Here is a 27,831-nt window from a genome sequence, read left to right as displayed (position 1 = left end):
GAATGATGGTTTGTGTTACTGGTAGTGGCTGTGGAGTTTTACCAAGGTCAGAGGCTGCTGCAGGGTAAAGGGGAAGAGGGTTTCCACCCCGAGGAGCTTGTAGCCCTCAGGGTGATGTGACATTAGTGTAAATGGTGAATGGGGTTCAAGCAATGTTGTGGGCAAACTGAGACAGTTAAAACAGCTTGATTTCTGAGCTGGAAGAAGGATGTATGATCCGTTGTCTGAGGTCCTGGCTTGCTATTCTCACCCAGACCAGATCTCCTCACACTGATAAGCTGAAGCTCAGCACCAAATGCTGCTGTGGGGGATCAGGTGTGGGGAAATAAACCAGCAAGACTGCTGGGGGACTGTGCTGCACTGCTCCTGGCAGATCAGGGGATGTGTTAGACGTTTTTGTCATCTCCCCACTGATTTGGGTTCAGAGGCTGGGGTGAGGCAGGGCGCTTCCTGAGCACGGCAGGCTGTTGACAAGTTTTCCTAACTGGCCACTGACCTCAGGTAGATCACTTAACTCTGTTCTTCTGCAAAGGAGTTGCTTGGGTTAAGTGTCAAGAACTTTGAGTTTTGCAGTATCATGATATCATGCAGTTTCAAAATACTGTTTTTCTTCCTTGTGTGAATATCTAAATTTGACTGTGGCACATGCAGGGTTACAGGATTTAGTAAACTGGGGATAGGGACAATCCTTAGTTTAGGTATAACTATTGGCTGTAGTCTGTAAAAATGTGTCTGCAATTTAAAAAACATAGGAAATTATTTTCAGATCCTGTAATCTATTTAAATGCAGGCTCTTCAGTATTTGGCTGCTTCCTGAAGACTGCACTCACTGATATTGTAATCCAGAGCCTGTGTGTGCAGGCAGTGCTATGTGGTTGAATGCAATCCTTGCACAAAAAAAAATGGTCTGTATGTAGATACTAGAATGTGAACAGTGATGTCTATGTGAGTGGATAGCAGGTCACGACCCCCTGAAAATAGAAACATATTGATGTTGTTAGCAAAAGCTGTGGAACATGTTTTCCTTGAAAATTGTTATTCAATGTTCTTGCTGTCTTTTGAATTAAACATACTGTAAGAGTTGGTTTGCTGGGATTTTGACTGTTCTGGAGCACTGGATATTGGGTAGTTATTATTAACAGCCAGAGAAGGTAGCATGACCTACTGAACAGACAGCAAGATGCATAGACACTAGCAGCAGGGAAATCTAAGACAACGCATGGAAAAATATGTACAAGGTAAAACTTGCGCAGCCAGCCCTTATGCAGCAAATAAAGCAAGGTCTTGCTGACCTTGGCAGCTGTACAGGGCAGTCTTTGCATAAGAATGACTTGTGCTTAATATGCTAGAGAAATTATTCAGGGACAAATATTCCTGTTTTCTGCAGTACTGGGGACAATGTCATCTTCCATCTCCAGTCGCAACACAAACACAAATACATTGCAGACAGGGTACAAGGAGGACCTGACCCTCCTCAAGCACAGGCAGTTCTGCTTCCCATGGCCTAGAGAAAGAGATTTAGTACTGTCCTCCTGGCAAAGCTGGATCCAGTGCCTTAGAGCAGCCACCTTTGAGGCTGGCAGTGGCTGGATAGAAAGGCAGCAAGATGGGTGGCTTCCTTAATTAGTCTGTGCAGTTTGTGTCTGCTAATAAGAGATCTGCTAGACTCAGAGATCAGAGGGGCACTTTGCTCCTGCTGTTGTGCCGTTTGGAGGCAAAAAGTGGGGCTAGACCTGCAGACTGGTTAAATGGCAGGAGATACCGAGCCAGTCAGGCATTTCCTGTGGCCCAGGGCTTGCATGCAGCTCTTGGACAGGCCAAGCCCAAGCTCCACTGTTTGGCGTGAGCAGGAATTACAATGAAGCCTATACTTGGTGAGTCCCTGCTTCAGAACCCTCCAGCCAAGGTGGGAGTGGGACAGGGGAATGTTGAGCTGGCTGGAGTCTCTGCTCCCCACGTCCTGGGGCCAGGCAAGTCCCCGTGCCACCACCATGGCCAGGTCTGCACCACATCTCTTCTGGTGGTGTTGCTTACTAAACCTTGCTACTTACTGACTACTGCTGTTTCTCATGACTTTTTTCTTTTTCTTCCTCTTCCACTGGATAGATCAGCCCTGTAAATGTCCATATTTAAGAGCAAAGCTGTCTTGAGTGGTTGGCAGAGCAGGGTCTCCAAGGTCTCTCTATTAGGAGAGGGCCAGAGATGGTGTTTGTTGATATCGATCATGGGAAATGTAATTAATGCGGGTATAAAGTGTTAAATGCTAAATTAAAATGTGAGATTTAAAGGCAGTCAATAGATCAATTCTGAGGCTGGGATGAAATGCTCAGACTTTCAAACAATAATCAGATTTCCGATAAAATCTCACTGTGTGTAATTAGAGGGGTTGAAATACTAAATCAGGTGTTAAGGGAGTGATATTTAGATTATGTTGAAAGAACAAAGATCCAGACAAAAAGAGCCCTCCTGTCTGCAGGCAGAGCTCAGGCTGGGCAGAAATAGTGTGGAACTTGGAGGATGTGCTGATCTAGCAATTAAAACTGCCAAGAGAGGAGAATGATGGGAAAACTGCAGAAATCTAGAATGCTGAACATGTGCCTGGATGGAAACAAGACCACTTGGACCTCATAGCTGTCTTGTAGTCTGATAACACTTCTAAGACCTTGGTCCATCCATATGCACAGATGTCTACATCTGATCATATGGTCTTGATGAGCCTTCCAGAGGAGTGAGGACAATGTGTTAAAACCAACCCCAGCAGGAAGTACTGCCATAAAAAACACTTCCCAAGAGTTAAAAATACTAATTACCAACTGCCACCACATTTCAGTGGTATTCCAGCTAGAAAACAAGAGCAAAGACATGCAGTTGATATTTTGTTAAGGGTAACAATTTATGGAGAGGGGCAAAGTTAGGCTCAGTGTCCTAGGGCACATGGCATTTCCAGAACATTATTTGAAATTTATATTTTGCTCTATAATCCATAAAGTAAGCAGAAAAGAGTCCAGAGTAGCCAGCTCTCTAGTTTAACTGGCCTATGACTAATGATACCAAATAAGTTCTGCTTTAGGAGCAGCATCAGGCTTTGCTCTTCCAGTCATCTTAATTTTCTGATGCTGTGAGCTGTGCAGGAGGCTGCAGGAAACATCCATTCCCTGAATATGTATCTTTGCTTTCAACCCTAAAGGGATAATTTAGGATATGGGACAGACATAGTATTTACTGTGGGCACTGCACCTGTCAAGGTAACATTACTATGGAATGGAGGGTAAAAAACACTTCTCTGCTAGATAAAATGGATAAACTGGCTCATTAGCTCTGGGCACTTACTTGCTAACCTTGTCCTGTAGCTGTGATGTGATTATTTGTGAAGATGTAGCTGTAAGGCTCTCCAGAGCCTTGAAAGATGCAGGTTTTAAGAGTATCTTCTCATTTTGTTTTGTAATCCTGGTGCAGCCTCTGCAGTGCAGTTCCAGATGTTGAGATGCTGTCCATGGATGTGATGTAACCCCACCCAGCTGGTCATCAGTGTCTTGGAAATGCTTTGTGGTTGTTATTGCTTAACTGCAAGCCCTGCCTTAGCCATGGGTGGAACCAGGCTCCTGCTCACCTTGCTCCTTGCAGAGCAGAGGGTGAAGAGTGAATAGGGCGGTTTCAGCAGTGGAGAACTCTTTTGAGGTTTTAAATAAAGGTCTCTAAAATTTCCACCGTGGTGTGGCTGGGCTGAGGTAACCTGATCTTTGGAAAAGTGCCTTTGTGCTGTAGTTTACAGAAGGGCTTCTTGATTAACAAAGACTGAATGCGGGTTAGTTAAACTGTAGCCATTGTATTCAAGGTCACTGTTAATTTTTTTAATTGCAAGCTTTCTCCCAAGTCTGGGGTTGGAAATGAGACTTGTTGTGTCAAGCTCCCAGAAAGGGTTGGAAACTGTGACATTTCATCCTGCAATTACTCTGTTTCACTCTGCCCCTTCCCTTTATCTTACAGGAAAATAAGCTTTGTAAAGCACTGTACATAGATTTTAAGTTCATTGCTGATATTAGAAGCCCCAAAAAGCATGTGTCTCTTGGAAGAGACTGATGTTCAGTCTGTGGCATATCATAAAGCCAGCCAGGGGAAGAGCAGGGACGTCACAAGGGCATGCCTGTAGCTAGGGACTTACAGGAGGTCTTTCCCTTCACATGAGTCATAGTGGAGCTCTGGAGGTCCTTGCCAAAAGGTCTTGTGGGCACATGAAGCTTTTCAAAAGTGCTGCAGAGACTGGGCAAGCACTAAGCAAGGAGTTGGATGGGGAATAGTGAGCAGGCAAACAGTGGCATGCTTAGGGAGTCTTCAGAAGGAGCGGGAGGCTGGAGCACCAGGGTGGGAGATTGTGCATGTCTGCTGTGCTGTTACTCCTGGGCATCTGTGGGGGCTGCTGGATCATTTTCCCCAGCTGTAGCCCAGCTGGAAGGAGGGTCATTCCTCCACACTCAGGCTGCTCCTGCCTTCTTTGCCCACACCTGCCTGTGGACAGGAGCAGAGGGAGGACCCACAAACAGCACACCACTCTGAAACATGATGTTGGAAGGCTTACATGCTGGAGGGGAAGTCCAGCCTCTCATGACTCCCTGTCAAGGAGCATTTTCTTGCCCTCCCTGAACCATTCCTGGGGTTCTGGTTCCAGTCTTCTGGGTTGTTTCCACTTACATATTCAGCACAAGTAGGAAGCCTGCAGTACTTGATAGCACAGGAAAGGGTGAAAGAGTGCTTTATGCCTGGTCCTGCAGACTTTCCCCCTAAAGAGTTTTCCCTTACTCCTTTCCTACACAGAATATCAGGAAGCAGAACAGAGATTCTAGTCTCTGGTCTTCTTGGATGCCTCAATGTCCCCTAAATAATACTCCCCTGGGTTAATGCTGTCCTTGCACGTTTTTAAGGTGAAACTCCTTGCAGTGTCATTCCTAGCAGGCAGAGTTGGCTGCTCCTGCACTTGAGCTCTGGTTGATCCTGGCAGAGCAGCGTCTGCATGGTGCGTGTGGCGAGTCCCAGTTCTGTTTTTTGTGACCTGAATGCATGGAACAGCTTGTTCTCTGCTGTCTGTTAACCCTTGGAAAGCCACTTCCTCTTATGCTCCTTCATTCTGCATTGGCAGTGCTCAGCAGGGTCAGCCCTGTGCTTCGGGTTTGAGGACAGAGCCTGCGAGGGAGTTAATTGCTGAATGATGATGGCTCTCTCCAGCTGAAGGTCTGTTCCTATGAGCTATTTAAGCCTCTGTTTCTTGTATCTCTGTGCCAATCAGATTAACTGATGCCAGGAAACAGACCACGGCCTGCTTGCTCTTGAATGCACCCTTTTTCCTCCTTACCTGTTTATCCCAGTCAAGCCCCTTTCCGTTCTGCCTCAGTTCTTTAATTTAGCTTTGTTCCTTCCTTTTCATTTTCACAGCCTTACTCTGGCCCATCTTGTCTCCCTGAGGCTGCCTCTCTGGGTTTTGACATCCAGCCTTAACAACAGTCAGTCCTGTTTCCTGTCATAGTCGTGACCGCTCTCTTTGCAGAGCCATGTGCCCCTCTGTACTTCTACATTGAGCTTTTCTTGCGCTTGATTCCCTCCATGTTTACCATGTTGTAACTTGGATTCCCTTTAAATTGCAGTAGGGAGATCCACAGGTCAGTGGAACTGCTGAAGGGGCTTATCTTCCCAGGAAAGAAAGGGAATCAGGGTAGAGGATTGTGGCTGAGAACTGCCCCTCACGCATTCCCCAGGGCTGCTGCCACCCCACTGTCTGTGCACCCCCAGGCATCACTCTGCTCTTCTCCCAGCTGCACCCCTCCACTCATTCACTGATTTTGGCAAGGGATTCGTTGTTGCAAAAAAAAAAAGCTCTAAACCCCCACAGGCTTACAGGACCAAGCGTTCCAGCCTGGCCCTCTGTGCCAAAACAGGCCCATCCCCTGCCTCTTGTGAGGCCCCACCTTTATCCTTCTTCTAAAAATAAAACGCAATGACATTCTTTCCTAGTTACTCTGTTCTCTTATTCTGACCTCATTAGACTTTCCCAATAGAAAATTTCATTGAACTCCTCTATTAGTGGTGAAAACAAACAAGACCATTGGACTTCCTCTGGAAAAAATGCATCTATATAACAGGGAATTGTAGGGAGCCAAATTTCCACTGCTGAGTTTGTGCTGTACACATATGTTCCCTCGTATGCGTTTAGTAAACAAAGTTGTCTTCACACTAAGAAGAATTTAAAACAATTTATCCTTTATATCTGATTCTCCTCCCTTGTTGGAAAAAGATTGCTTCTGTAATATTATAAGGAGCAAAGTACTGTTAGCTGGGGTTGCAAGAAAAGCCTCTTTTTCCCAGACCCCCTGAGCTAAATATATTTTGAGGCTTATGTATGTGCATGTACATAGGAATGATAGCCAGGTGATGGATTGCTAAGCCACATCATAAATTCAGTTTGTTGGACACCTCTGATTACCTCCTCTGCACTCTGCCCGTAATCATTCTCCTTCAAACATCCTTCTCATGTTCTTAACAGCAGCCAATTAAAACAAAGACTTCACTTGCTATCTATCCCCTCTTCCCTCTGCCATCACCCAAGCTCCTTCTCTTGGGTGGAGGGACAGAAGTGCATTAATGGATAGTGGTTCAGTGTGTGTGCTCAAGGTTTAATGGAATATATCCCTACGTGGGATTTTTTTGCCAACTTCTTAAAAATTCAGTTTGGACAGACACCCAGCCAGGCAGGGGTGGGTGCTGTGTGTTTGCATGTGGCTGGGGGCTGCAGACTGGTGGCAGGAAGAGTGGGGCACATGGAAGACCCTGCTCATCTGTACATCTGCCCACCTTCTTGGGCTCCTGGTTTTGATTCAGAGGTTTCATGCTGATTCAGATGTTTTCTGAAGAAAAGCATGCCCACAGGCATTAAGGGGGAAATTGAAAATAATTCAGGTCACTAAGACTTCCAGGGGGAGAAGAGTTACAGGTTGTGGTGTTACAGATGCAGGAGGGTAATGAGATAATTGAAGATCTGAGGATTTCAGTTGGTGTCAATGACTCAGGCATGTCAGGGAAAACATAGGATATTCAGTCCCTGAAAAGTTGATTCATCCACCTGGCAGTGAGATAAAGAGTAATGAATAACAGATTTTGGGGTGCATGGAAGGCAGGAGAGGCCAACACACTAACTCTGAATGCTTGGGAAGTGCCTCAAGGGTGATTCTGACTTCCTCTGCTTTTTTTAGGGCTTAGTTGCGCTGGCTTCTCTCTGCATGCACCCCTAAACCCTGTTTCCCACAGGAGAACTGGACAGAGAGTAGAGTGGGTGGTGCTTGGTGCTAAGATACGCTGCCAGAACTAGCCCTTACACTTTTAGCTGCCTTTTGGTTTGGCTGCTCCCCTGGAAGCTTTGCCTCCCTTGCACACTGGGAGGGTGTTTACTGCTGCGCAAGCAGGATTGGAATTGTTGGACGTGCCTTTCATCCTGTTGCAGCCTGCTGGATTAATGGGGCAGATCTCTGTGCATGTGCATGCTTTCTGCTCTCTCTCCTCTATCCTGCTTCATTCTGTAATGGCTGTGGGGTCTGAAACAGATCTGTTCATCTGGTGCTCGTGGCAGCCTTTACCACAGCAGTTTCTTAATGCCTGATTGCAGTTCCTGCGTTTTATCTTCCAGATACCTGACAGGTGGGGAAGTAAAAACCCCTGTTTGCAGAGGGATGAAGTGACTTGTCATTTGTGGCACCAGTGGCTGCAGCAGTGTTTGAGCCCCTGTTTCCAGGGTCCCAGTCTGACAGGACTAGAACATCTTTCCTGTCAAAATGATGACTACCTGTGCAACAATAATGCCTTTGGGGTTTGGGACTAGGCTGGCCTGGATTTTCACTGGTATATGGAAGTGGAAGATATGCTCTCAGTTGTCCCTATGCTTGGCTTTCCTGCTTTCCTATATGTTCTAACTTATTTATTTTAATTCTGAAAGAAAATATTGTAAATACATTGGATGCTTTTGTTACCAGCCTTTCAGTCTCCTTCTGTCATTGTGTATTTGATTTGCAACCTGAGGATGCTGTTAGAGGTTTGAGTTGAGAAATAAGTCAAGGCTTTACTTTTCTCAAGTCCTGAATGGTTTGACAAATGTATTTTGAGTACCTTTGTGCTCACGAATTCCCTTCCATGTAGCCCATAAATGATAGGTGTTTTCCCTATTGTGCATGAGTCCTCATTTTTAACACATCATGTAACTCAGATGGACTCGAATGTAGGAGCACAAAGACTTTGGAGGCCTGCCCTGTGCGAAGGGGAAAATTACTGTCTGGCCCAGAGCGGTGGCTTTGTGATGACAGCATTGTGTTCTGGTGTGCTGTGTTTGTACCAAACTGGTTTGCTGCCAAGTTACTTATGGCTTATCCAAGCGCTCAGTACAAAGAATGTTAAAAGAAAAACTTTTTTTGTTTTCTCTGAATTCTTCCAGCTGAGAAAGAATTCAAACCACAGTCCAAATGCTGTCTCCTCTTTCTGCAGGCCTGTGGTGACCAGGTAGGGCAGTTAACACTGAAGTGCCTTCAGCTGTAGTGTTTGTGTAGAAGCATGGATGTGCTTATAGAAGATATAATATGAGACCTGCAGGGAAAGTGCCTTTTTGTTGGAGAAAAACCTGTCTCTTTGAGCAGAAGGCTCTGTGATTGAGAAGTCTGGAGTGGGAATTTTCCAGGCACAAGTATGTGTGCCTGGGCAGAGGTACCTATGAAGCACCAGACCTGGTCTCCTCTGTGTATAGAACACATCTGATACCTCCTGAAAGTTCCTGAAAGGCTCTCTTCCTGTGCCTCTGCAGCGCAGTGAATGGCTGAGCTGGGCTCCTGTTTCTGTTTTTCTCCTTCCTGACAGAGTATATTGCTTGTCTTGAGGGCTAGGGTCATGCTTGGAGCTTAGGAGATACCTGTGGGTCATCCTGTCAGCAGAATCCCGGGAAGGGCAGTTGGGTAAAAGCATTCCCTCCCCTCAGCTGTCCCAAACACATGCAGACACTTTCCTGATTGGCAGGGACCTTGTGGGTTGCTTGAACACTGAGTAGGATAATCAGATAGATTGTGGGATACGTCTGCTTGATCCTATTTCTTACGATTACGTGGTGGGGAACAAGCCTTAATGAGCCTTGGCCTTTCCTGTCTCCTCTGTAAATTTGTTTGACTCAATTGAGCTCTCTTTGTGTGAGACAGCTCTCTTTGTGCTTGGATATGGAAGCATCCACCTCTGAAGCTGGCTGTGCTTTGAGACGGGGTTTGGATTAGCTGACCTCCAGAGATCCCTGCCAACAATCTTTTTTCCCATTTCTTTTGTGTTTGCAGCTGGTGTAATTGTGGTCCTAACCCCTCCCAAGTGGTGCTGGCACTGGAGAGGATTTTAGCACTGTTTCACAGCAAGTGCAGTAGCTGCTTCTGCACTGCAGAGGAAAGGCTCCTTTCGGGTCAGCCTCCCCGCTGTAAGGCGGGTCCCTGGCCCTCAGCACTGGGAAGTTGCCTCATGTAGGAGGCCAGAAGGGATTTGCCAGGCAGGTCCTAATAGAAGGGAGCATCCTTCTCCATGTGTCTCTTACTGGTGATGGCTTTAGTCAAGCAAAACTCCCTCTTGGCTGCCTGATCAGCAGAGCATCCCCCATATCCCAGAGGAGTGGGATTGCAGTGGGTCGCTATCACTCCTAGTAGAGAGCTGGAGTAGGAAAGGGGTCTTGACCTCTAACTGGTTCCAAATAAGCTGATGGCAGAAAATCAAAAGCCTAAAAGAATAGATATGTGCACGTGTGGTTATTCTAACAACAAATCTATTTAGTGAAAGAGGGGGAAGTTCCCTTTGAAGCACTGCAATGCATGCTGCCCTGGAACACCCCATGGAAAGGTATTTGTTCTGCCAAGGCACGTGTGTGGGTCCAGCACAGCAGCTTCTGTGACTTTGTTCAAAGACAAACAAATAAACAAAAAAAGCTCCTTAAACTGCAGTGTTTTTGTAGTGCATTTTTGGCTTAGAAATCCCCAGCAGATAGTGAGAAATAACTCCCAGCCATTTGCCTGTGGAAGCATTTTGCAATTAATCCTGTAAGAGTGAAAGGGAGAGGAGTTCCCTGAACTTTGGTGGACAAGAACAGCTGAAGGTTCAGGAAGAAGGAAAACAGACTGAGGATTTCAGATGGCTGAGGGAATAGGAGCACCATAGTGCACATTGAAGAATGGTAGATTTCAAAAACAAAGGGATTTTTTTCCATACTTCCTTAAACTCAGCATTAATTTTTCCTGTGATTGTTTGCTTCAGGGTGTAAGTGTGGAGAATTGCATGTACACAAGGGAGGATAAAGTTCCCTGCATTTGTACATTCTTTTTCTCTGCAGTGAAGGGCTTCCTTCCCTCATGCTACTTTATTTTGCATATTTTCCTTTCCCCCCCCGCTTTGTTTTTTTTCAGTTGCCCACCTCTGCATGTAAGAGAGGTGCTGAGGTTGTGTCAGGGCAGCTAAGAGCAGTGGGAAGCACCCCAGAGGCAAGTGATGCATGATCCATTTTCTCAAGGACAGTGGCACTGCTGGCCCTGCAGAGCCCCACAGCCATCTCCCAGGGTGCCATAAATCCAGGAGTTCAGCAAGGCTGGAGAGCCTCTGAAGAGATGGGGTGCAGTATGTACAGCCTTCCCCAGCCTTCCCCCACTGAGGGGCAGGAGGGTGTTCCTTGTGCTGCTCTGTCCAGAGAGAGCACGGCCAGTGATGGCCACTCTCCAAAGATGCCCTAAGCCAGCAGAATGAGAGAGTGTGGGGAAAGAAGGACAAGTGTTAGTGGTTCCTTCAGCACAGATTTGTGTGGTACCTGCATGCCCAAACATTCACCCTGTCACTTCTGTAGTGGGTTTATGTCCTGAAAATGAGGCTTTTCCATTGCAGCAGCATTGGGGGGGTTGTTTTGCTTGTGTGGGTTTATTATTTCTGTCTGGGTTCTGCCATCCTGTTCTGAACAGACGGCACTCAGAGCTGAGTTGACTTTCTGGCACGCAGTGTGACCCCTGGTGATTCACGGCCCCCAACATCTGTGATTAGACCTTGAACAGAAACTTTTCATGCATGCCCATGGTACAGGAAACTTGCTCTTTTTCTGAGTAACTGGTAGAAGAACAAAAGGAGGTTTATTTTCTTTTAGCTGTAAAGGTCTACCTTAAATTAAGTAAACTGTTCCCTGAGGGAGAAAGTGTCCAGGTACAGAATGTTCATAAAAGAAATATTCAAAGTGTCTGCTGTGTCCCTGAAATGTTTGTTTTAAAGTATGCGAGCCAGAGCAAAAAATAGAAGATTATTTTCTAATTTGAAAGCAAAAATACCTCTTGCAGGTGACAGAAAATAAATTGACCTTCTTTGGTCTTGACGCTGCGGCCCATTAAGTGCACAAGCGCTGAGGAGCCCTGGAGAAGCTGCCATTGCCGGGATGGCTCCGGTCCCAGTGCACAGCGCGGGGGGCAGGAACCAGCCCATGTCCGAGGCAGCCCCGCTGTGTGCAAACTGTCACTCTTCCACCAGCAAGGGAACAGTGTCTGTGGGAATCTGAACACTGCTGTGCTTTATGTGAGGTAGGGTAAGAGCATTGTCATTGGTGCTTCAGCAATGGAGGATCCATGGCTGGACTTTTTGGGGGTTATTTTTGTGGTTTCTTTTGCTGTCGTGAAGCAGCACTTCTGCATCAGTCCCAAGTAAAGCCTTGTGATCCAATGGTGACAGCACCTAACTTGTCATGGGCTTTTCTGAGACCCAAAATTAATTTCTCTAATGTCAGCCAACTCAACTAATGCCACTGTGTTACTGGTTTGGTAGATCCTAGGTGAAGATTTTAAAATCTTTTTTGTTTCCCCTCCTCACTGACTTGGAAAGCTACCCACAAATGTGCATTATCTTAACTCATGCATCACTGTCAATAAATGTAACAGTAGAATGCTTTTCAGTAAAATCTTGCCTTTGACTATAACTTTTTTGTTCCTTTGATAAGCAAGGATGTAGTTTCATGTGTTTTTTACTACTTGCTGTGAAAGTGGAAGAGAAAAGAAGACTATTGGATGGGTGGTGGTATTCTCCACAGAATTTTCTTTCTCTTTCAGAACAAAACAGTTCAGTGTGCTATTTTCATTGCTCCCATTTCTCTTTCCCTTGCAGTGTTTCCAGGAACACTGTGTTTATTTGGAAGATTGTTTGATAATAGAAACATCTCACTGCTGTTTGGGTGAGGAGTTCCCTATTCTGGCTTATCAAGGATGTGGTGGTAGGCACACCAAGCTCTTCCATACTCATTAAGGTGCAATAAAAAGCCCAAGTTACAGAATCATCTCAAAGGTGCAAGGACTGATGAGTGAGTGTAGCATTTGTACTGCCAGCTGAATTTAGTGCTTTGAGGAAAGCCCATAGACATAAGTCTTTTTTGGACTCTGACAGGATCTAGACACTTAGTGAACATTAATAGCAATATTTAGTTTTAGTGGAATTGGTATAAAATTGAAGGTCTTGATTTTGCAAGCACAATTTCTCTATTGCTCTGCCTTGGAGGCATCCATCCATCCATCCACCCATGATGGGTCTGAGCTTTCAGTCACCATAACTTGCAAAACTAGGTAAAGCACACTGCAGCCTGGCAGTGTAAGGCTGAGCTTGGACTAGGAGAGCCAGTCCTCAGTTCCATGGTCACATGCTGATGTTTTGAGTGGAAGAGGAGCATGGACAGCATCACATATGATAAAAAATGGGCATGGCTGGAACTTAACCTTGGGAAAACTCCAGTGTATCTGCAGTATCCCAATTCCTCTTCAGGCAAAGGGAATAGTTGCTGTTCTTACTCACTGGACTGTGAGTTAGGGCAACAGCACTCCTGTCTCTCAGCTGAGCAGTTGTGACCCAGAAGTCCTTGAAAAACAGTAAATGAGGAACCCACCTTGGCACTTCTACTGAGTAATTTTTTCTTAAAAAAAAGAAGAAAAAAAAATCTCTTTTAAATAGCATCATTTACACTTGGGAGCTGCTCAAATCTGTCCTGTCACATAAATTACCATTTCTGAACTCGGCTGTCAGGAAGTGTCCTCACAAGTTGACATCCATGGGGGCTGTCAGTGGAAGGGGATCGGTTTCGTGGCAAGCAGGAGGAATTCAAGCGTCAAGTGAAATACGCTCGTCCTCATGTTACCTCAAGCGGTCAGGGCATCTTAGTCCCGCCAGAGGCGAGCCCTGCTGTGACCCTTGCTCCTCAGACTGCCCTTGTTCCCCTGCACTTCGGTAGCTGTAAGGCTGGGGCTGACGTCTGGAGCAAGCCCCAGCCTCCTGCAGCTCAGGCAATTAGAGCCCGGCCCAGCAAGTGGCCCTGGAGCAGAGGCTTCAGGGATATTGTAGTTTCTTTACAGGGATAAAGGCCACGGGCTTTTCTCTCTGCTCTGCTGCTTTCTCCAGCTTTGATGCGGATGCCGTTGAAATGAGATTGGCTCATCTGGTAGTGGAGGAGCTGAGCCCTGCCAGACGGATCTGGCTTGCTGGGAAGGGTTCAAAAGGCAGCACCTACCCTTTGTTGTATTTCCTGCACTCTAACGAAGCCCCTGATTTCTGGAGCTACTTTTTAATCCTTGTAGGTTGTATGTTGGTTTTGGCGTGCTTTTTTTTTTTTTTTTCCTCCCATTTGAAATATACGGGAGAACAAAGGGAATAAAATGCCAGCCACCCCACACCCTCCCCCCCAAAAAAAGGGTAATATAAGGGAACTGAAAGGGTGCATTCTGGTGAGAACAGTTGTTTGCTGCCAGGAGTTGAAACCTGGAGAGCTGAAGCTCTGTATTTTTGTCAGTGGCGGGTTCCTGTCTGTGGTGCGCTGTCCTTGGGCTGCGCGTGGGAGCCTCGCTGCAGCAGTGTGCAGCGCTTGCTGTGATGTCAGCCCTGCATGCATGCGTTTCCAGCCTTCCCCGTGACCACATGGAGAGGATTTGCAGCAATCCAAACACTGACAGAGCTGTATTTGTTGACTTGCAGAAAAGCCTAACTCGTGCTCCTCTGGGCTGTGATCATGTAAGCCGAAACACGATGACTGCTGCCTGAGCTTGCTGGCCTCCCAGTCCTGATCAACCTGTGAAGGCAGATTCATTTATTTAGGCCCTGATTCAGCAAAGCACTTAAGTACATGCTTCAGATTTTCTTTTCAGAAAGACTGTTGGCATGCTGAGAGTTAAGCATGTGCTTAACTGCTCTCCTGAGTGCCCAGCAAACAAGTGATGGGGCAGTGTGTGCTGCTGCAGTGCTCTGCCAGGTGCCTTGCAGGCTGCAGAATTGCGGTATGAAAAATATATTCATTAATTTGGCTCCCTCCAGTACAGGAGCTCTAGTGCCAGGGTCTGAGATGAGTCAATCCTTCTGCAGGGAGGTGGGGTTCTTTGCACGGCACAGAAAATTTCTTGTCTCTTGAATGTTGCACAGATGAGCATGCCCTTCTGCAGGGTGTGGGGCAGGGGCAATTTCCATCAGTGGGTTTGTTCCCTCCTCCACGAGTTGCAAAGAAAAATATCCACTGTGTTACATGTGTCTGAACGTTTTGATATTTGTCGTTTAATGTTTTGTAGAATTCATTTGATGTAGCTTTCATTAACATCATGCCCTTCATTTTGAGGACTGAGCAGTTTAGTGCAGCCATGTTCCTGTGGGCAGTGTGTGATCCTGAGCTGCATGGCTTGAGAGCAAGGTCAACATTTGGTTTGTTACATTGGGATTTCTTGAGGTTCAGGGGCTGGGAAGGGTAGATGTTGCTATGCTGTTTAGACATTCTGGTGTTTGGTGTAACTGTGTGTTAAGTCAGACGCATCATATTCTATTCCCAGCATTAACAGACCCTCGCTTCCCTTGGGAGTCTGAAGCTATGGAATAGACACTTAATCCACAAGATGGTTGTATTTCAGTCTGCTCGGAAGAACTTCTGAGAGTGCATTCTTTCTAATCCCCACCCATATCTGACCTGTTCTAGCTCGTTTTTAAGAGCTGCTCCCAGCTAGTCCTTAGCTCCCTGCAGAAGATTTCTGCCCATCTTTTCCTTTCTTTTGCTTTCTGAGCTCATTTGAATAGGGAGTCCACATATCAGTGAATGGGATTCCTGTATAAATTTGCCCTGTTTGCAAAATTGGAATTGATTTAGAGCAGCTCTTCTTTACAAAGCCCAAAAGACACGAGCGTGGTTTAGGTGTGCCTTTTTTCCTTCTCTTTGAAGTTTAAAACACGCTTAGCAAATACGACGTTTGCAGTCTCTGTTCCCCACCTGATGTGCAAAAATGCAAAGGTCCTGCCAGAAGCATGGGTCAGACCAAGCTTTGTGCTGATGCCTCAAGCTGGATTGCAGGGATCTGGGCAGGTTTTGTTATCAACTTGAGTCTAATTAAGCCGAGAAAGTACTTGCAGTGTAGGTTTAATGAGTGTTGTTTTTTCTAAATTGAAATAATTCGATCTGTGAATCAAACAGCCTCTGTGCCCCACCCCCTGCTGCTGATGACAGCCTCTTCCCACACTTCTTCCTTGGTAGCATTGTTTCCATTGTTTCCAGCTCCAGTAGGTTTCAGTTACTGATCAGTGTAATTGCAATAACACACCAATAATGAAAGAGGAATTTAAGCTTCCTTTTTTTGTAGTTGAAGGCTCTTCTCCTACGAAAGCTTGAAATCTTAATAGCAGTCACACAGGCAACATCCCGCGCCTGTCAAATGTTTGTAAAAGTGGACGGCCGTACTTTAGGAAGATAAAGGGCTGGATTTTGGGAACTTGGAAACAACTCAATCCTATCAGGCGGCAATGGTACAGCTAATATTAGAATGGGAGACTCTAGAGACAGCTTAACATTTTAGTGGATGCCAAGGAAGCCTTCAACTGGAATGCATTGAAAGTTGTTTTGTTGTATAACACGAGTTGCTGGAGTCAGAGTAATTCGAGTTGCCTTTGGTCTGGTGGAAAACTACAGCTGTGAGCAATGAGTTAATTTTTTCCGTGTGTGTGTGGCTTAGGTTTCCCTGTCGGGTTTGCTCTTAGTTTTGTAGGCTCCGTATCCACAGAGGGGCGGCTGCGAACCAGTCGTTTGTCTCCATGTGCCACCGCAAGCGCAGCCCTGCGCTGGGGATGGCTTTGGTGGAACACCTTGGAAGTGCGGAGCGGTGCAGGGCTGAGCAGGAGCCTGGGACGTAAGAAAGCCACCGGCTGCTCTTCCTGCCTGAACGTTTCCTACAGACCAGGGGGTGGGTTAGTTAATGTTAATTAAAAAAAAAAAAAAACAAAACCAAGAAAACCGAAGAGCAGACTATTGCCCGTGGTCCGGGAGGGCCTGTGGGGCGCAGCCGCTGCCCGGGGCTGGGGCTGTCCCGGAGGGTCCCGGGGCTGCGGCGGGCGCCCACCGCGCCGCTATGGAACGGGCTCTGCGATTGGTCGCCTGCCCGCGGATGCTGCTGTAACGGCAAGCGCCATTGGCCGGCGCCGCCTCCCATGCGCAGCGCGGCGCGGGCAGTGCCCCCGTGCCCGCAATGGCCGCCGGCGCCGCCCCGCGCCCGCCCGCCCGAGCGGGGCCGCAGGCTCCTGGCTGATTCTATTTCTCTTTTTCCTGCAGGTTGCTGAAAAGTGCCTTTCCTGAAGCCACCGCTGCTTGGATTTCTGTCTAGGGCTGCCTCTCTCTGCCCCTCGCCCCCCTCTCTGTTTAATTCGGCGTTGCTTGCAGTCCGTGCCCTGACGGCGGCTCCTCCAGCCTTGCCCTTTTTTTTTTTTTTTTTTTTTTTTTTTTGCTCCCCATTTACACGCAGTTTGCTCAGCCATTTTATTTTTTTCCTTCCCCCGACTATGTAGCAAATATTTAAAAGAAAAGAAAGAGAAAAATCAGACATCCTTTTGCCTGTTTTGATGCTCATGAACCATAATTTTTAGAAGCAAGAAATAGAAGGAAAAAAAAAAAACCGAAGTTTTCTCCCCAAGGACCGAGACCATTCCACAAACTGAAGTGCTGCCAGCAGCATATGCTTTTTGCAAGAATAATTGAAACCATTAACTGGAGAGCACAGAATTCTTTTGAAAGTCTGCCAGTTATTTGCAAGTAACTTTGGCAGTGGCACAAAATATAACACTTGTATTTTAACTTCTACAATTGCACTTTTAGGAGCTGGCCTCTAATTTGATTTTCAGTTGTTCTGATAAGATTTCTATTTTATGATTGGCTTTATGTTTAATTCTTGTTTAAAGAAACACGATTTGACTTAAATGAAAACCTAAGTGCTGATGAATAGGAGTTCTACCAAAGCAACAAGTTAGTTATTTCTTCACATTTAACTTGAATTCACTTTTTTACCCTTTTTTTAAAAAAAAAAAGAAGAAAAAGAAGATCAGCAGTAAATATTACCCTGAGGAAGGGTGCGATTGCTTGCATTTTAATTTTTGTTTTTTAATATGGCTGTAAACGTTTCCCTGGTTCGTGATACAAAATGGCTGACGTTAGAAGTGTGTCGAGAGTTTCAGAGAGGGACTTGTTCTCGGTCTGATGCAGAGTGCAAGTTCGCCCATCCGTCACGGAGTTGCCATGTGGAAAATGGTCGAGTTATTGCCTGCTTTGACTCCCTAAAGGTGAGGACTGTAACGCGTGCATTGCCTAAGCTGCCTTGTTTTTCTTTGCCTTCCGAGTGGCTCAGGCAGGGGTGTGGGATGTGCAGACCAGCTGTTTATTGCTCTGTGTCTGCAGGGAGGATGCTGCTCCTGTAATCTAGGCTGAGTCTGACTTAGGGTGCCATTGCCTGGAGTGCCAGGCATTGCAGGGAGAAGGATTTTATCCACGGCATTTTTCAGTGGTAGGTCAGGTCTGATATAGCTGTCCCTGAAACAGAGAACGTAGGTTGTGGGCAGCAAATGAAATAAGAATAGTAGAGAGAACTGTAATCCAGTTTTGAGTGTCCAGATCACATCAGCTGTGCATTTGGTGCAGGGATCTGAAATGTGTTTTTAATGAGCAAAAATGAAAGCAGCATTTTAAGATAATGAATCAACTTTATATGTATTTCCTGGAGACAGAGTTGCTAATGCACTTTAAGGTCGTCCTGTAGATGAGGACCAGCCAAAATATTTGGAGAACAATATTTCCAGAAATGGTCATTGGGGAAGTGCTTTCTGCTTGGGACACACGAACTCAATGGCTCTGCTAGGCCTGAGCCATGAGGTTGGTGCTAGTCCTTGCAGAATTGAATTTGGAGGCAGTAAATTGCTCTTGGTTGCTTGTCCCTGCTGGAATTCCTGGGATGACTTTCAAAAATACCAAAGACCTGGACTGTGAGTCAGGGTGAGGAGTGGAGGGGCTCACAGGAGGGGGATGTGGGCATCTCTTTCTGGCCTCACTTCACCATGGTTCTTGGGAAAGGAAGATCCACTTTTTTTTTCCTTTTTCCCAAATGTATGACTCCTCAAAAGTATTTTTTACTCTGAGACCATATGGATAACTGATAGCAGATGAGAATTCTTGACATTGTGTTTAATGTTTTGACCAAAGTAATCAACCTGTTAAAATTGCTAGAAAGAGTCTGGAAAATTTTATAATCTTAAAAGTTTTCTCTTAAACTTCAACTGTTGCTTGAAAGGATTTGTGTTTATTTTTATGAGCATAATGAGTAACAGAACTGGTAGAGTTATATATGCAGTGGTTCAGACCAGGACTGGATCTGGACTAACTGGTTTACCCATTTTGTTCCTGTTAGTGGCTTCTTCATGTTTTCATTTCTGCTCTCATTTTCCAAGAAGCTCAAGTTTTCTGTTTGCATTCGGTTTTCTCTTTTTAATCTGATTATATGAAATGACTCTTAGTTTTACAGTGACTTTCAAATGTTCATTTACATTGCTGGTTTGCTGACAGTGAGAGACAAACTTTTTTTTATTGAAGGGGAAAAAAATCTTGTTCTTTGTCATTGAAACTTTTGAATTGTAGCCAATGGCAGTGCAGATATTTTTAATGAAGAGATTAATATGTTAATATTTTTCAGTGTATATTTGTGAATGGAAAGGAGGGCTGTCATGCTGTGGAGGATAGTTTTGTGCCCCTTGCTGGTGTTTGCAGCATCTTGGGGGGTGTCCCAGTGCAGCCACCCAGCTTGGCTGGGCTCTGAGCTGTGCTGTCACCCCGTGTGTGACACTTCCCCACGTGTGCTGTTGGCAATGCAGTTCCTGCAGCACGCCCAGCTGTGCCAGCCCCTCTCTGCACAGCTGGGGCTGGGACGATGTGCAGGACCAAGTCCATGGGCAGCTGGGGTTCAAATCCCACTCACTGGTATGAGCAAACACTTCTCCCACTTCAGCAGTGGGGATGGGATGGGGAGCACCATGTTAAGAAAACAAACAAACAAAAAAAAAATTCAAACAGGGGAAGGAGTAGGATGTGATCTTCTACAGCTAGAGTGTTTCCTGTGTAACTGGCTGTTAAATAACGTTCTAGTTGCAGTTTCCTCATGGCACAGTAGCAGATGCCTAGTATGTGCTGGTTAAGCGGCCTGAATTTTCCAGAGAATAGGTTTTTTGGACTTAGGAAAGCCTCATGGAGGGCTGACAGCTCTGTCTTGGGGAAGTACTTGAGGAGAAGTCCGACTGTGCGGAGCACTTTGGCCAAAGGTGATGGGGCTGTTTCTGCACCCCTCTTTGCAGACAAGACAGTGGGTCTTGGAGCACTTCCTTCAGTCCCATGGATCCAGCAGCTCTCAGTGGACAGAATCCTGTTTCCCTGTGCCATGGAGGGCTGTGGTCCCCACTGCTGCAGGCTGAGCGTGTGCATGTCTAACGCCATGCATTTCCCAGTGGAAATAACTCCCCTGGGGACTAAACCCTCAAACAATGGTCATTCTGTTCCTGGGCCAGAGCTGGGCTTGCAAAGCACTTTTTGCAGTGGTTTTGAGGGGCTCATGGCTATAAGGGTGGCCACCCTTACCGGTCACCAGAGAGGTTACATTCTCAGACCCTTTAAGAGGCTTTTCTTGCCCATCCTGTGGATGTCTTTGTGCCCAACAGCTGTGGAACAGCGACCCTCTCTCCCGTGGAGGGCTCAATAGCTGCTTAGTGCTCTCTTGTCTCTTAGTGCTCTCTTGTCTGCCCCGCATTAGCAGAACATCTGTGTTGCTTTATTGGAGGCAGGATATAGGATGCTTGTGGCTAATAAGTTCTCCTGTTGTCTCGCAGCCACCCAGGGCTTTGTTCAGACGTTGCTTATCTGCATCCATTGTGTGCTGCTGTTGCTTGTTTTTTTTCTCTCACAGACCTCTTAAGCTTGAACAATGCCTTCATACAGGAACTTCTGATAACCCAGCAAACAATGGTTTCACCTCACTGGTCAGGTCATGCGCAGCATCCATACCTTACTGAATTGCCCTTTTTCCTTAGGTTGGAACTGCTCCTATAGCAGTTCATGCCTGTTGCAGTGGAAAAAGCAGTGATGCTTCCAGAAGCAGTCAGAACGTCTCAGTGTGGGTTGTTTCACGGGTAACTAACTGTGTGCTACCTGTAATCTTGTGAAGAACACACGGGACTCATTGAAGGTAATGGGGGCCCTCACCAGAACATACTCTGCAGGAACGTTGTGTGTTGTGCAATGCTTTGGTCATGAAATATCTGTTCTTGATTAGGTTGAAAGTGCAAGGCTGGATCTTGCTGTCCTGAGCTGTGTTTTTTCAAAGGAGGAGTTTGCACATTTGTAGGCAGCAGAAGGAACCTTTCTCAAGCAGATTGATACAAAACTTAAAAATAGTTCCTTGCAAGAAGTTGCTATTTGAATCAGATGCCAAGAGAGCTCTCACTCTACTCGTGCAGCCCTCCTTGTTATTCTGGAAGCAGTGTTCTCTGAATTAATTTGTGTGAATGGCAGGAGAGTCTGCACTGTTTGATTGCAGGGCAATCCAGAGGCCCAAGAGCTGGCTATGCTGGGCCACCCTGCTTCCAGAAGCGACCATGAGGGTTGCTGGTCAGTGGCCAGTGCTCTCTGGTACCTCCTAGCTGGGTCCTGTGGCACCTCAGAGATGTTCTGAGCAAAGGAGAGGAGTGCCATGTCATCCCTGTAAATTGGGGTGGCCTCTGGGTTCGTTCATTGCTTCTCTCCCAGGCTGTGTGCACTGTCCCATGCAGAGCCAGTGCTTTTTGTAAGGACTGGGACATGGTTTGCTGGCTCATGGCAATTCCTACAAAGGTTTGTTTTGGCACTTTGGTGAGCTGCTCATCAAGTCATTAACTTTCCTATTCAGACTGGATCAGGAGGGCAGGATATGAGCTTGTCTGACAGTTCTTGGCCAGCAAGTCATTGGTTGTGTTTTCAGTTTCTGATGTTGTCAGGAAGGGAAAAAAAGCATCATCTTTGGTCACTAATGGAGCAGAGAGCTGAGAGATGGGGCATTAGGAGATGGTGACATGTTATATAAAAATGTGTAGGTAATGCACAGGTGTTCACAGAGGTTTTGATTTATACTGCTCACAGTTTGGGCATCTGCACTGAGGACTTGTGGTTTAAAAAAATTTACAAACGCAGCTTTGTGAGGTGTGGGCTGGGGCTTTCTGCTGTTTAGGGGTTTTAAAATTTTCTTTATGAACATTAATATGGATTGAAGCTTCAAAGAGCATTTTGAGATGGAAAATAGTGGGGTGAAAAATTTCAGTAATATGAATTTTAACAATTGGGAGGTTTAACAATGTGAAAAACATTGTTAAACTATTGCATGTTCAAAGCAATACTCTACAAAAAGAAGGTGAAAAGTTTTCTGTGAACAGGCATAAAAAGAAGTTAAAAGTAGTTTTGTATAAAATTGTCTATTTTCTAAAAGAAATGTTATTCTCTGGTAATAATATTTAAAATCCCATGGCAATCTAAAAAGTTCACACTGCTTGGGCAATAGATGTACTATATGATCTTGAAACTGATGTACCTGAGGCTGTTCCTCACAGTTTTCATGCTAATTTGTACCTGGTTTATGCTGACTTGACTAGAATTATTTCTGACTTACTGGTTGGCAATCAAATCTATTTTTCTTAAAAATTTAAATAAACGCCAAATTAAGAAACAACTAAAAACACCCACTAAACTTAGCATATGGTTACACTTTTAGAGAGGAAGAAGAAAGCAAACAAAGCCATAGTGATATTTTTGGAGACATTCTGACTCCATGTCTCAGCTCAGTGTAATGGAGATGTAAATATTCCACAAGAACAGTGTTGAGCCAAGTTGCCTGTGTGACAAATATCCATTTTTCCTTGGTCATTAAGCCACTTACCTGTGTGGCAACAGTAGATTTCCAGCAGCTTTCTGTCCACTCTGGATGCTAGTGTGTTTTATGGCATGTCTTAGGTGCTTTTTAAAACTACCAGATCAAACAACTTAAAATGGGGAAAAATGTATTTAGACTCAAATTTATTTTTAAAACCTGTTAATACTGTATTTCTCTGTCTTTTTATGTTAATTTCTATATTTCTCTTTGTATTTCCCTCTGAGGTAAATTAGTATTTCAAGGAGAATAGGAGAGCTTGTGGGGGGAAAATAATTTAGGCCTGATCCCTTCTTATCTACAGGTTACAAGCTCCATGTTTTCACATCTTAATTTATTAATTGGCATACTTGCTGTCTGTACTCTCTGTAGTGTCTTTGGCACATCTGTGGGATGGAAAGATCTGATGGAAAAGCTCACCTGGCACTGCCTGTGGCTGAGCATCTCCCAGGCCTGCCCCATTGTCTGGACTGCAGATTCTCTCTGTGGGGTTAAGGCTGGTTGCTTAAAAATGATGTGTGACCTCCCTAGGCACGTTCAGCTTTCCAGGGAAAGGATACACCTTCGTTCTTTAATCTGCCTAGCTGATCTTTCTGTGGGACGGAGGTCTGTGCACAGCATGTTTGATTTGTTTAGTGTTACCCAATGGTTTCTCTGATGACCCAGTAGTCTCATTTCATTTATCTGTGACTTTTTGACAGTTGAACTGTGGCAGATGAGCACTGGTGGGTTTTGGAGTCATAGTTTATAAGGTTGCTGGTCTCAGCTGTCCCCTTGCTTCTCTTGCAGCTTGCTGCCACTGTGGCAGGGTTAGCAGGAGGACAGAGTGCCTTAGGCGCTGAATACAAAGTCCAGCAGCTGGAATTCCCTTGGTCCTGCTCTCTGCAGAGCTGCTGGGTGATGAACTTGTGTAACTGGAACAGGCTGGTGTTACCTGGTGACTGTGCTGCAAGGACAGCAATAGGCAGGGAGATGCAGGAAGGTCTTACTCATTGTCAGCCATTTTGCAAAGGTTTAAGGCAGAATCCTTGACAGGAATTCTTGACTGTGCTCTAAAGCAAGGAGAGGTGATCTTTGAGGTGTGTTAGGGAGAGTGAAGGGGTTGACCTTGTCCTTATCTTTACTGGGTCTTTCTGTAGCTGAGCAGCCTCAGCAGGGAACACTACCTTAGCCTTTACATTTATGAGAACATGTGCTTTATGGAACTTGGTGTTGTCTGTGGTAACATGGCAAGAATGGTGAGATATCTGTAGATTTCCTGGTGCATAGTCTGGTTCTGGTGCTACCCTGGAGGGATGCTCTCTTCTCAGCTCATTGCTTGTATTCCTGCAGAGGGTGGATATTTGGTGATTGGGCATTTGCTGTGCAGTAGATGGAGAGCACCATCTGTGCCCCAGACCTCCTGACCCCACATTTCTCCTGAGGGCTTGCCCACAGGGGAGCAGATGCCTTTGCTGTTGCATGTGTGTGAGTGCCAGTCTCATGTGTGGTGTCTCTGGAACAGGTTCAGGAGGCTGGCAGAAGTGTAGGCACAGGCTGGTAAGTTGAGAAGCTCTCCCAGTGCAAGGGGCAAGGACAGGAACACCGCCCTTGTCCATCTTCTTGCAGCTGAATGATTACAGCTTTTCCTTGGGCCTCAGACTGGTGTGCTTTTCCTCTTGTACGTGTTGGAAAGCAGAGCTGTGCCCACAAACTGGTCCTGAGACCACACTTTGGAGGCCAGCCTCTTCAGGGAGATGGGCCAAGCAAATTCAGCAGTGGGGTTTTGCTGCCAGCCTCGCCTCTCCTTTCCTCACCAGCCAGCCCTGGCAATGCAGGGCCTCTGCTCCTGCCTGCAGCTCATGTTGCCTTGTTCTCCCTGTGGCGTGAGCAAACCACCATCCTCAAAGGCTAAAGCAGCATTTACATTATTAATATTAGCCAAGAGTAACCTTGGGTTTCTGGTTGGGAAGATGATGGTAAAGTGCTGACTGCTGCTCACACTTGCCTAAAAAAGCAGGAGAGGAATTCTTTTGGGATGTTGACTCTAAACTCTTCTGAGCTTCTGTGTGTGCTTAAGCAGATACATTTTGAAACCTTTTATGGGCATATTGCAATGTTCCACTGGCCCTGGCATGCCACCTCCTGCTCCTGAGGCTTGCTTTCCCATTTGAAGGGCAAAGCCCGCCAGACCAAGATTCCAGTTCTGCAAAATACTTAAGCCTGATTTTAAGTGCTGTAGAGTTCCTGTGGGCAGCAAAGAGCTCCTTGTGCTGGAGTGAGCTGTTGCATCAAGTTTTGAGCATGGGAAGTGGTCTTCTCATGCAGTCTCCAAAGAGGAAGAGCTGCCTGTGTTCATTTGCTCTGCCACCTTTGGCTTTTGGGAGTTTCTTTGCATGCACACCTTGAGTTTGCAGTCTTGACAAGCCTGCAGGGATCTCCATGCCTGTGACCCAGCACAGCTGCAGGGGGACGCTCTGTGAGCCCCAGGGTCTTTCTCTGGACAGGGAGGAAGGAGATGAGATGGGCCCAGATAGCAAGTGGCTGGCTCTGCCTGCTCTGAGTCAGAAGTTGGCCAAGGGAGCACAAAAGGGGGGGGGGTGTATGTACAGTGAGCTCTGGCACCTCAGATAGTGCCATGTTGCAAAATGTGGCGCTGCCAAATTCTTCTAGGGAAGAAGTTCAAGCATTACATCTTCCAGCTCTGGTGTGTAGCAGTACCTAACACTGGGATTGAAATAGAAGCACCAAACCTACAAGCCTCTATGCCTGGACAGAGTCTGGGGTAAAGAGGATGCTTGGCTGTGATGCTGCAGTGTTGGTGAAGCTACCTAGGGACTTCTCATGCTCCTGATTGCATTAGGCCAGCAAAATGAGCTGGGGGAAAAGGTGGTGAAAGATGTCTTCAAGGGGAGTGACTGAACAAGTATGTGGAGTTGGCGGATTTTTTCAGTGGCATAGCATCAGTTGGATGTAATCTCTTAGCTGACAATAGCTTTCTGCCACTTGGTTCACCCTTCTGAAGGAAGGTACAGTAACATGCTTTTATGTAATTGAGCTGTTTAGAAGCTTTAAAACAAATATAAACAAGATGTGCCAGGCTTTTTGGAGAGCCCATTGCCTGACATCTCCCACAGAGCATTTCAATAAGTGGTTAGATTTCCAAGTGAGGAACTGAGCTCTTTGAAATTCTGCCTCTATAAATATTGTTTTGCTGGTATTAAAATAAATGCTTTGAAGACCTTGGGCAAATATTGCCCCATACAGGCACAGTTTTACTTCTGGCTTATTAATACTGTTTTATTGCTGTTCATAAAACAGCAGGGAGCCAGGCACTGACCCCCTTCCTCACCCCTTAGAGTCCTCGTGCCATGTCTGATGACAGTCTTTTGATTAGAGGAAAGACCAAGGATTTGGAAAACCACTTTTCAGAGCCTTGTGATGATGCAAACTGCTTCGAAGTGTTGTAATGTTGGTCTCTGTGCATAATTGGACTTTTTGACCTCACAGGAGCAGTACAGAAAAAATGTCTTTGAAGGCTGAGTGTAGCTGAGCTGCTGTAATAGCAAGACTCTGGGTGATTTAGACAGGTGTCCTAACTGAGTAAGCATTTCAAACCCTGGCTCCTTCCAAAGGAATAGCTATCAAACATGCTTAATTCTGTAAGCTTATCAGCCTGTTAAGAGAGCCCTTGTTCTGTAATGGCAGTGAAAATATTCACCATAGGTAATGTGTTAGGATAGTAAAATCTTTCTGCTGTCCACACAGTAGAAAGTACATGGCACAAAAGTAATGCTGATCTCTTGGGAGCCCTGGGTTTTGCATCTGTCTCTCTGAATGTCTGGTTAGTGTTTGGCCTTGGTTTAGGATTGCAGTGACATGGTTACTTGATGTCTCCACTGTCAGAGGAACTGGATGCTGGAGTCAGGGATTATTAAGCACTAACTCTGTGTTTTTACCTCCTCTCTCTGAAGCCAGCACGTGGGAATGGCTCGGGGCTGTTCTCTGCGTGCTTCAGCTCCAAGCTGGAAAGCTGAGACCTGGAGGTGCCTTTCTGCAACATTTAGCTTAAAGCTGTGAGGAAGAAGCATATTCCTGAGAGGGCACAATTGGCTTGCTGGGACACGAGCATACTCAAATCAAGCAATTCCCCAAGTTTGTAGTGAAATATTACGGCAGATGGCCCGCTTACAATGCGGGATATTATTAGAACCATGATCAGTGCTAATAAGGTCATTGGCGGTGGGGGAGGAGGTCAGTGTCTGACCTTGTTTGGAAGGTGGCAGCCTGTGCTCTGGGAAGAAGTTTTCCTCTTGCAGCAGTGGAATGTGAGTGTTTAAAACAAGTTACTTTGTGTATTAGTATGGCTGCACAGTGGAGAGAAAGACCCACAACCCAGTCCAACATAACAGCTGCAGGCGTGCTGCTGGCCCCCACCCCTTGCTGAGGTAGGTGCACAGAGCACCATTAAAAAGTGAGGCAAATTCTGCTTAATTCTGGGAATGGGAACCAGGAGTAGTTTAGCTAATCCAGAATGGCTGTAGTATCACAATGCATTGCCCAGGTGACTGGTGAATGGTCTCTGAGTTTTATCTTGCCTCTGACCATACTCTGCGTTAACACAGCACAAACTTTCAGCTGTTCTCCTACACTGGTGTCAGAAAAAGACCCAAAACAACCACTACACATAAGAGTGTTGGAATCCAGTTGAGTTGCATGAGTGATGCCCGCGTCTCTGCCCAGCAGTACTCACACCAGGTTCTGATGGGGATTTAAGGTAATAGCCTGAAACATGGTGCTTTAACTCTGTCTCATCACTTCTTTGCCTTATGAACTCTGGGTGCTGTGATCAGTTCTGGGTGCATAGTGAGAGGAGACACCTCTTAAGCAGAGGGGCATTTGGGAAAGTGTGGAATATCTGGGGGTTCAGAGGTGGCCAGGGCAGCACCAATACAGTGGAGTTGCAGCCCGTGTGCCTGAGACCATGGTCGTCATGACGCTGCTTCCCTAAGTCCCTGTTATCCACAGGGGCACGGCTGGTGCTGGGAACAGTCACACGGAGATTAGGTCCTTAAAGAGCCCTGCTTCAACTGAGGAGAGTTTGAATGCAAAACCTCAGTGTGTAATCCCAACGGTATTGGCTGATCCCACTGGTCTATGTTTCTTCCTCTTGCTGTCCATTCCTAAAGGATCAGAGCATGGGTAAGGCTTGCAGCCATTATGTGCTGTTGATCCCAAATGGTTGGTTTGTGCAGTGTTGTGCTGCATGCAGTGCTTGGGCTCTGCTCCCAGAGTCCCTTCCACGTGATGCTGCAGATAGCAAACCCAGGATGAGTTTGCCAGGAGAAAGCTAGAGCCTCATGGGGTTGGACATTTCAGCCTATGCTGTAGCACTTTAGTGCTCAGGGTCGTGGGGAGTTGAAAGCCAGACATACAGATGAGCCTTTAAGGAGGGCTTGGAAGATCATCCAGGCATGGCAGAGGTAATGGTGTTTTAGGTCAGCTGTATGAAGGAAAGCTCTTTCCTCCATGTGAGGGAATTTTGTTTTATAAACCAGTGGACTTTCAAGACAGTTGTCTT

General features: G+C 46.1%; 1 protein-coding gene and 1 long non-coding RNA gene across 12 annotated transcripts in view; one reads left to right on the top strand and one right to left on the bottom strand.

Annotated features, from left to right (window-relative positions):
* Positions 1–823: 823 nt before the first annotated feature.
* LOC128814222 (uncharacterized) lies at positions 824–3,426 on the bottom strand. The gene is made up of 3 exons (XR_008439307.1): positions 3,331–3,426; positions 2,052–2,113; positions 824–971 (listed from the first exon to the last, which is right to left on the bottom strand). It is a non-coding gene; the product is annotated as an uncharacterized LOC128814222 (long non-coding RNA).
* A 13,341-nt stretch (positions 3,427–16,767) lies between these two features.
* Positions 16,768–27,831, top strand: part of MBNL3 (muscleblind like splicing regulator 3) — a 59,629-nt gene continuing 48,565 nt past the window's right edge. For all 11 annotated transcript variants that reach the window (XR_008439301.1, XR_008439300.1, XR_008439299.1 and 8 more), the window contains exon 1: positions 16,768–17,622. Coding sequence is in view for 6 of the 11 variants with exons in the window: in XM_053989838.1 (XP_053845813.1) it covers positions 17,449–17,622 (174 nt within the window). In the remaining 5 variants the exon portion in view is untranslated. The remainder of the gene's footprint in view (positions 17,623–27,831) is intronic.

Source organism: Vidua macroura, chromosome 14 (assembly GCF_024509145.1).
Source record: "Vidua macroura isolate BioBank_ID:100142 chromosome 14, ASM2450914v1, whole genome shotgun sequence".
NCBI lineage: Eukaryota > Metazoa > Chordata > Aves > Passeriformes > Viduidae > Vidua > Vidua macroura.
This window is presented reverse-complemented; position numbering and strand designations above follow the sequence as displayed.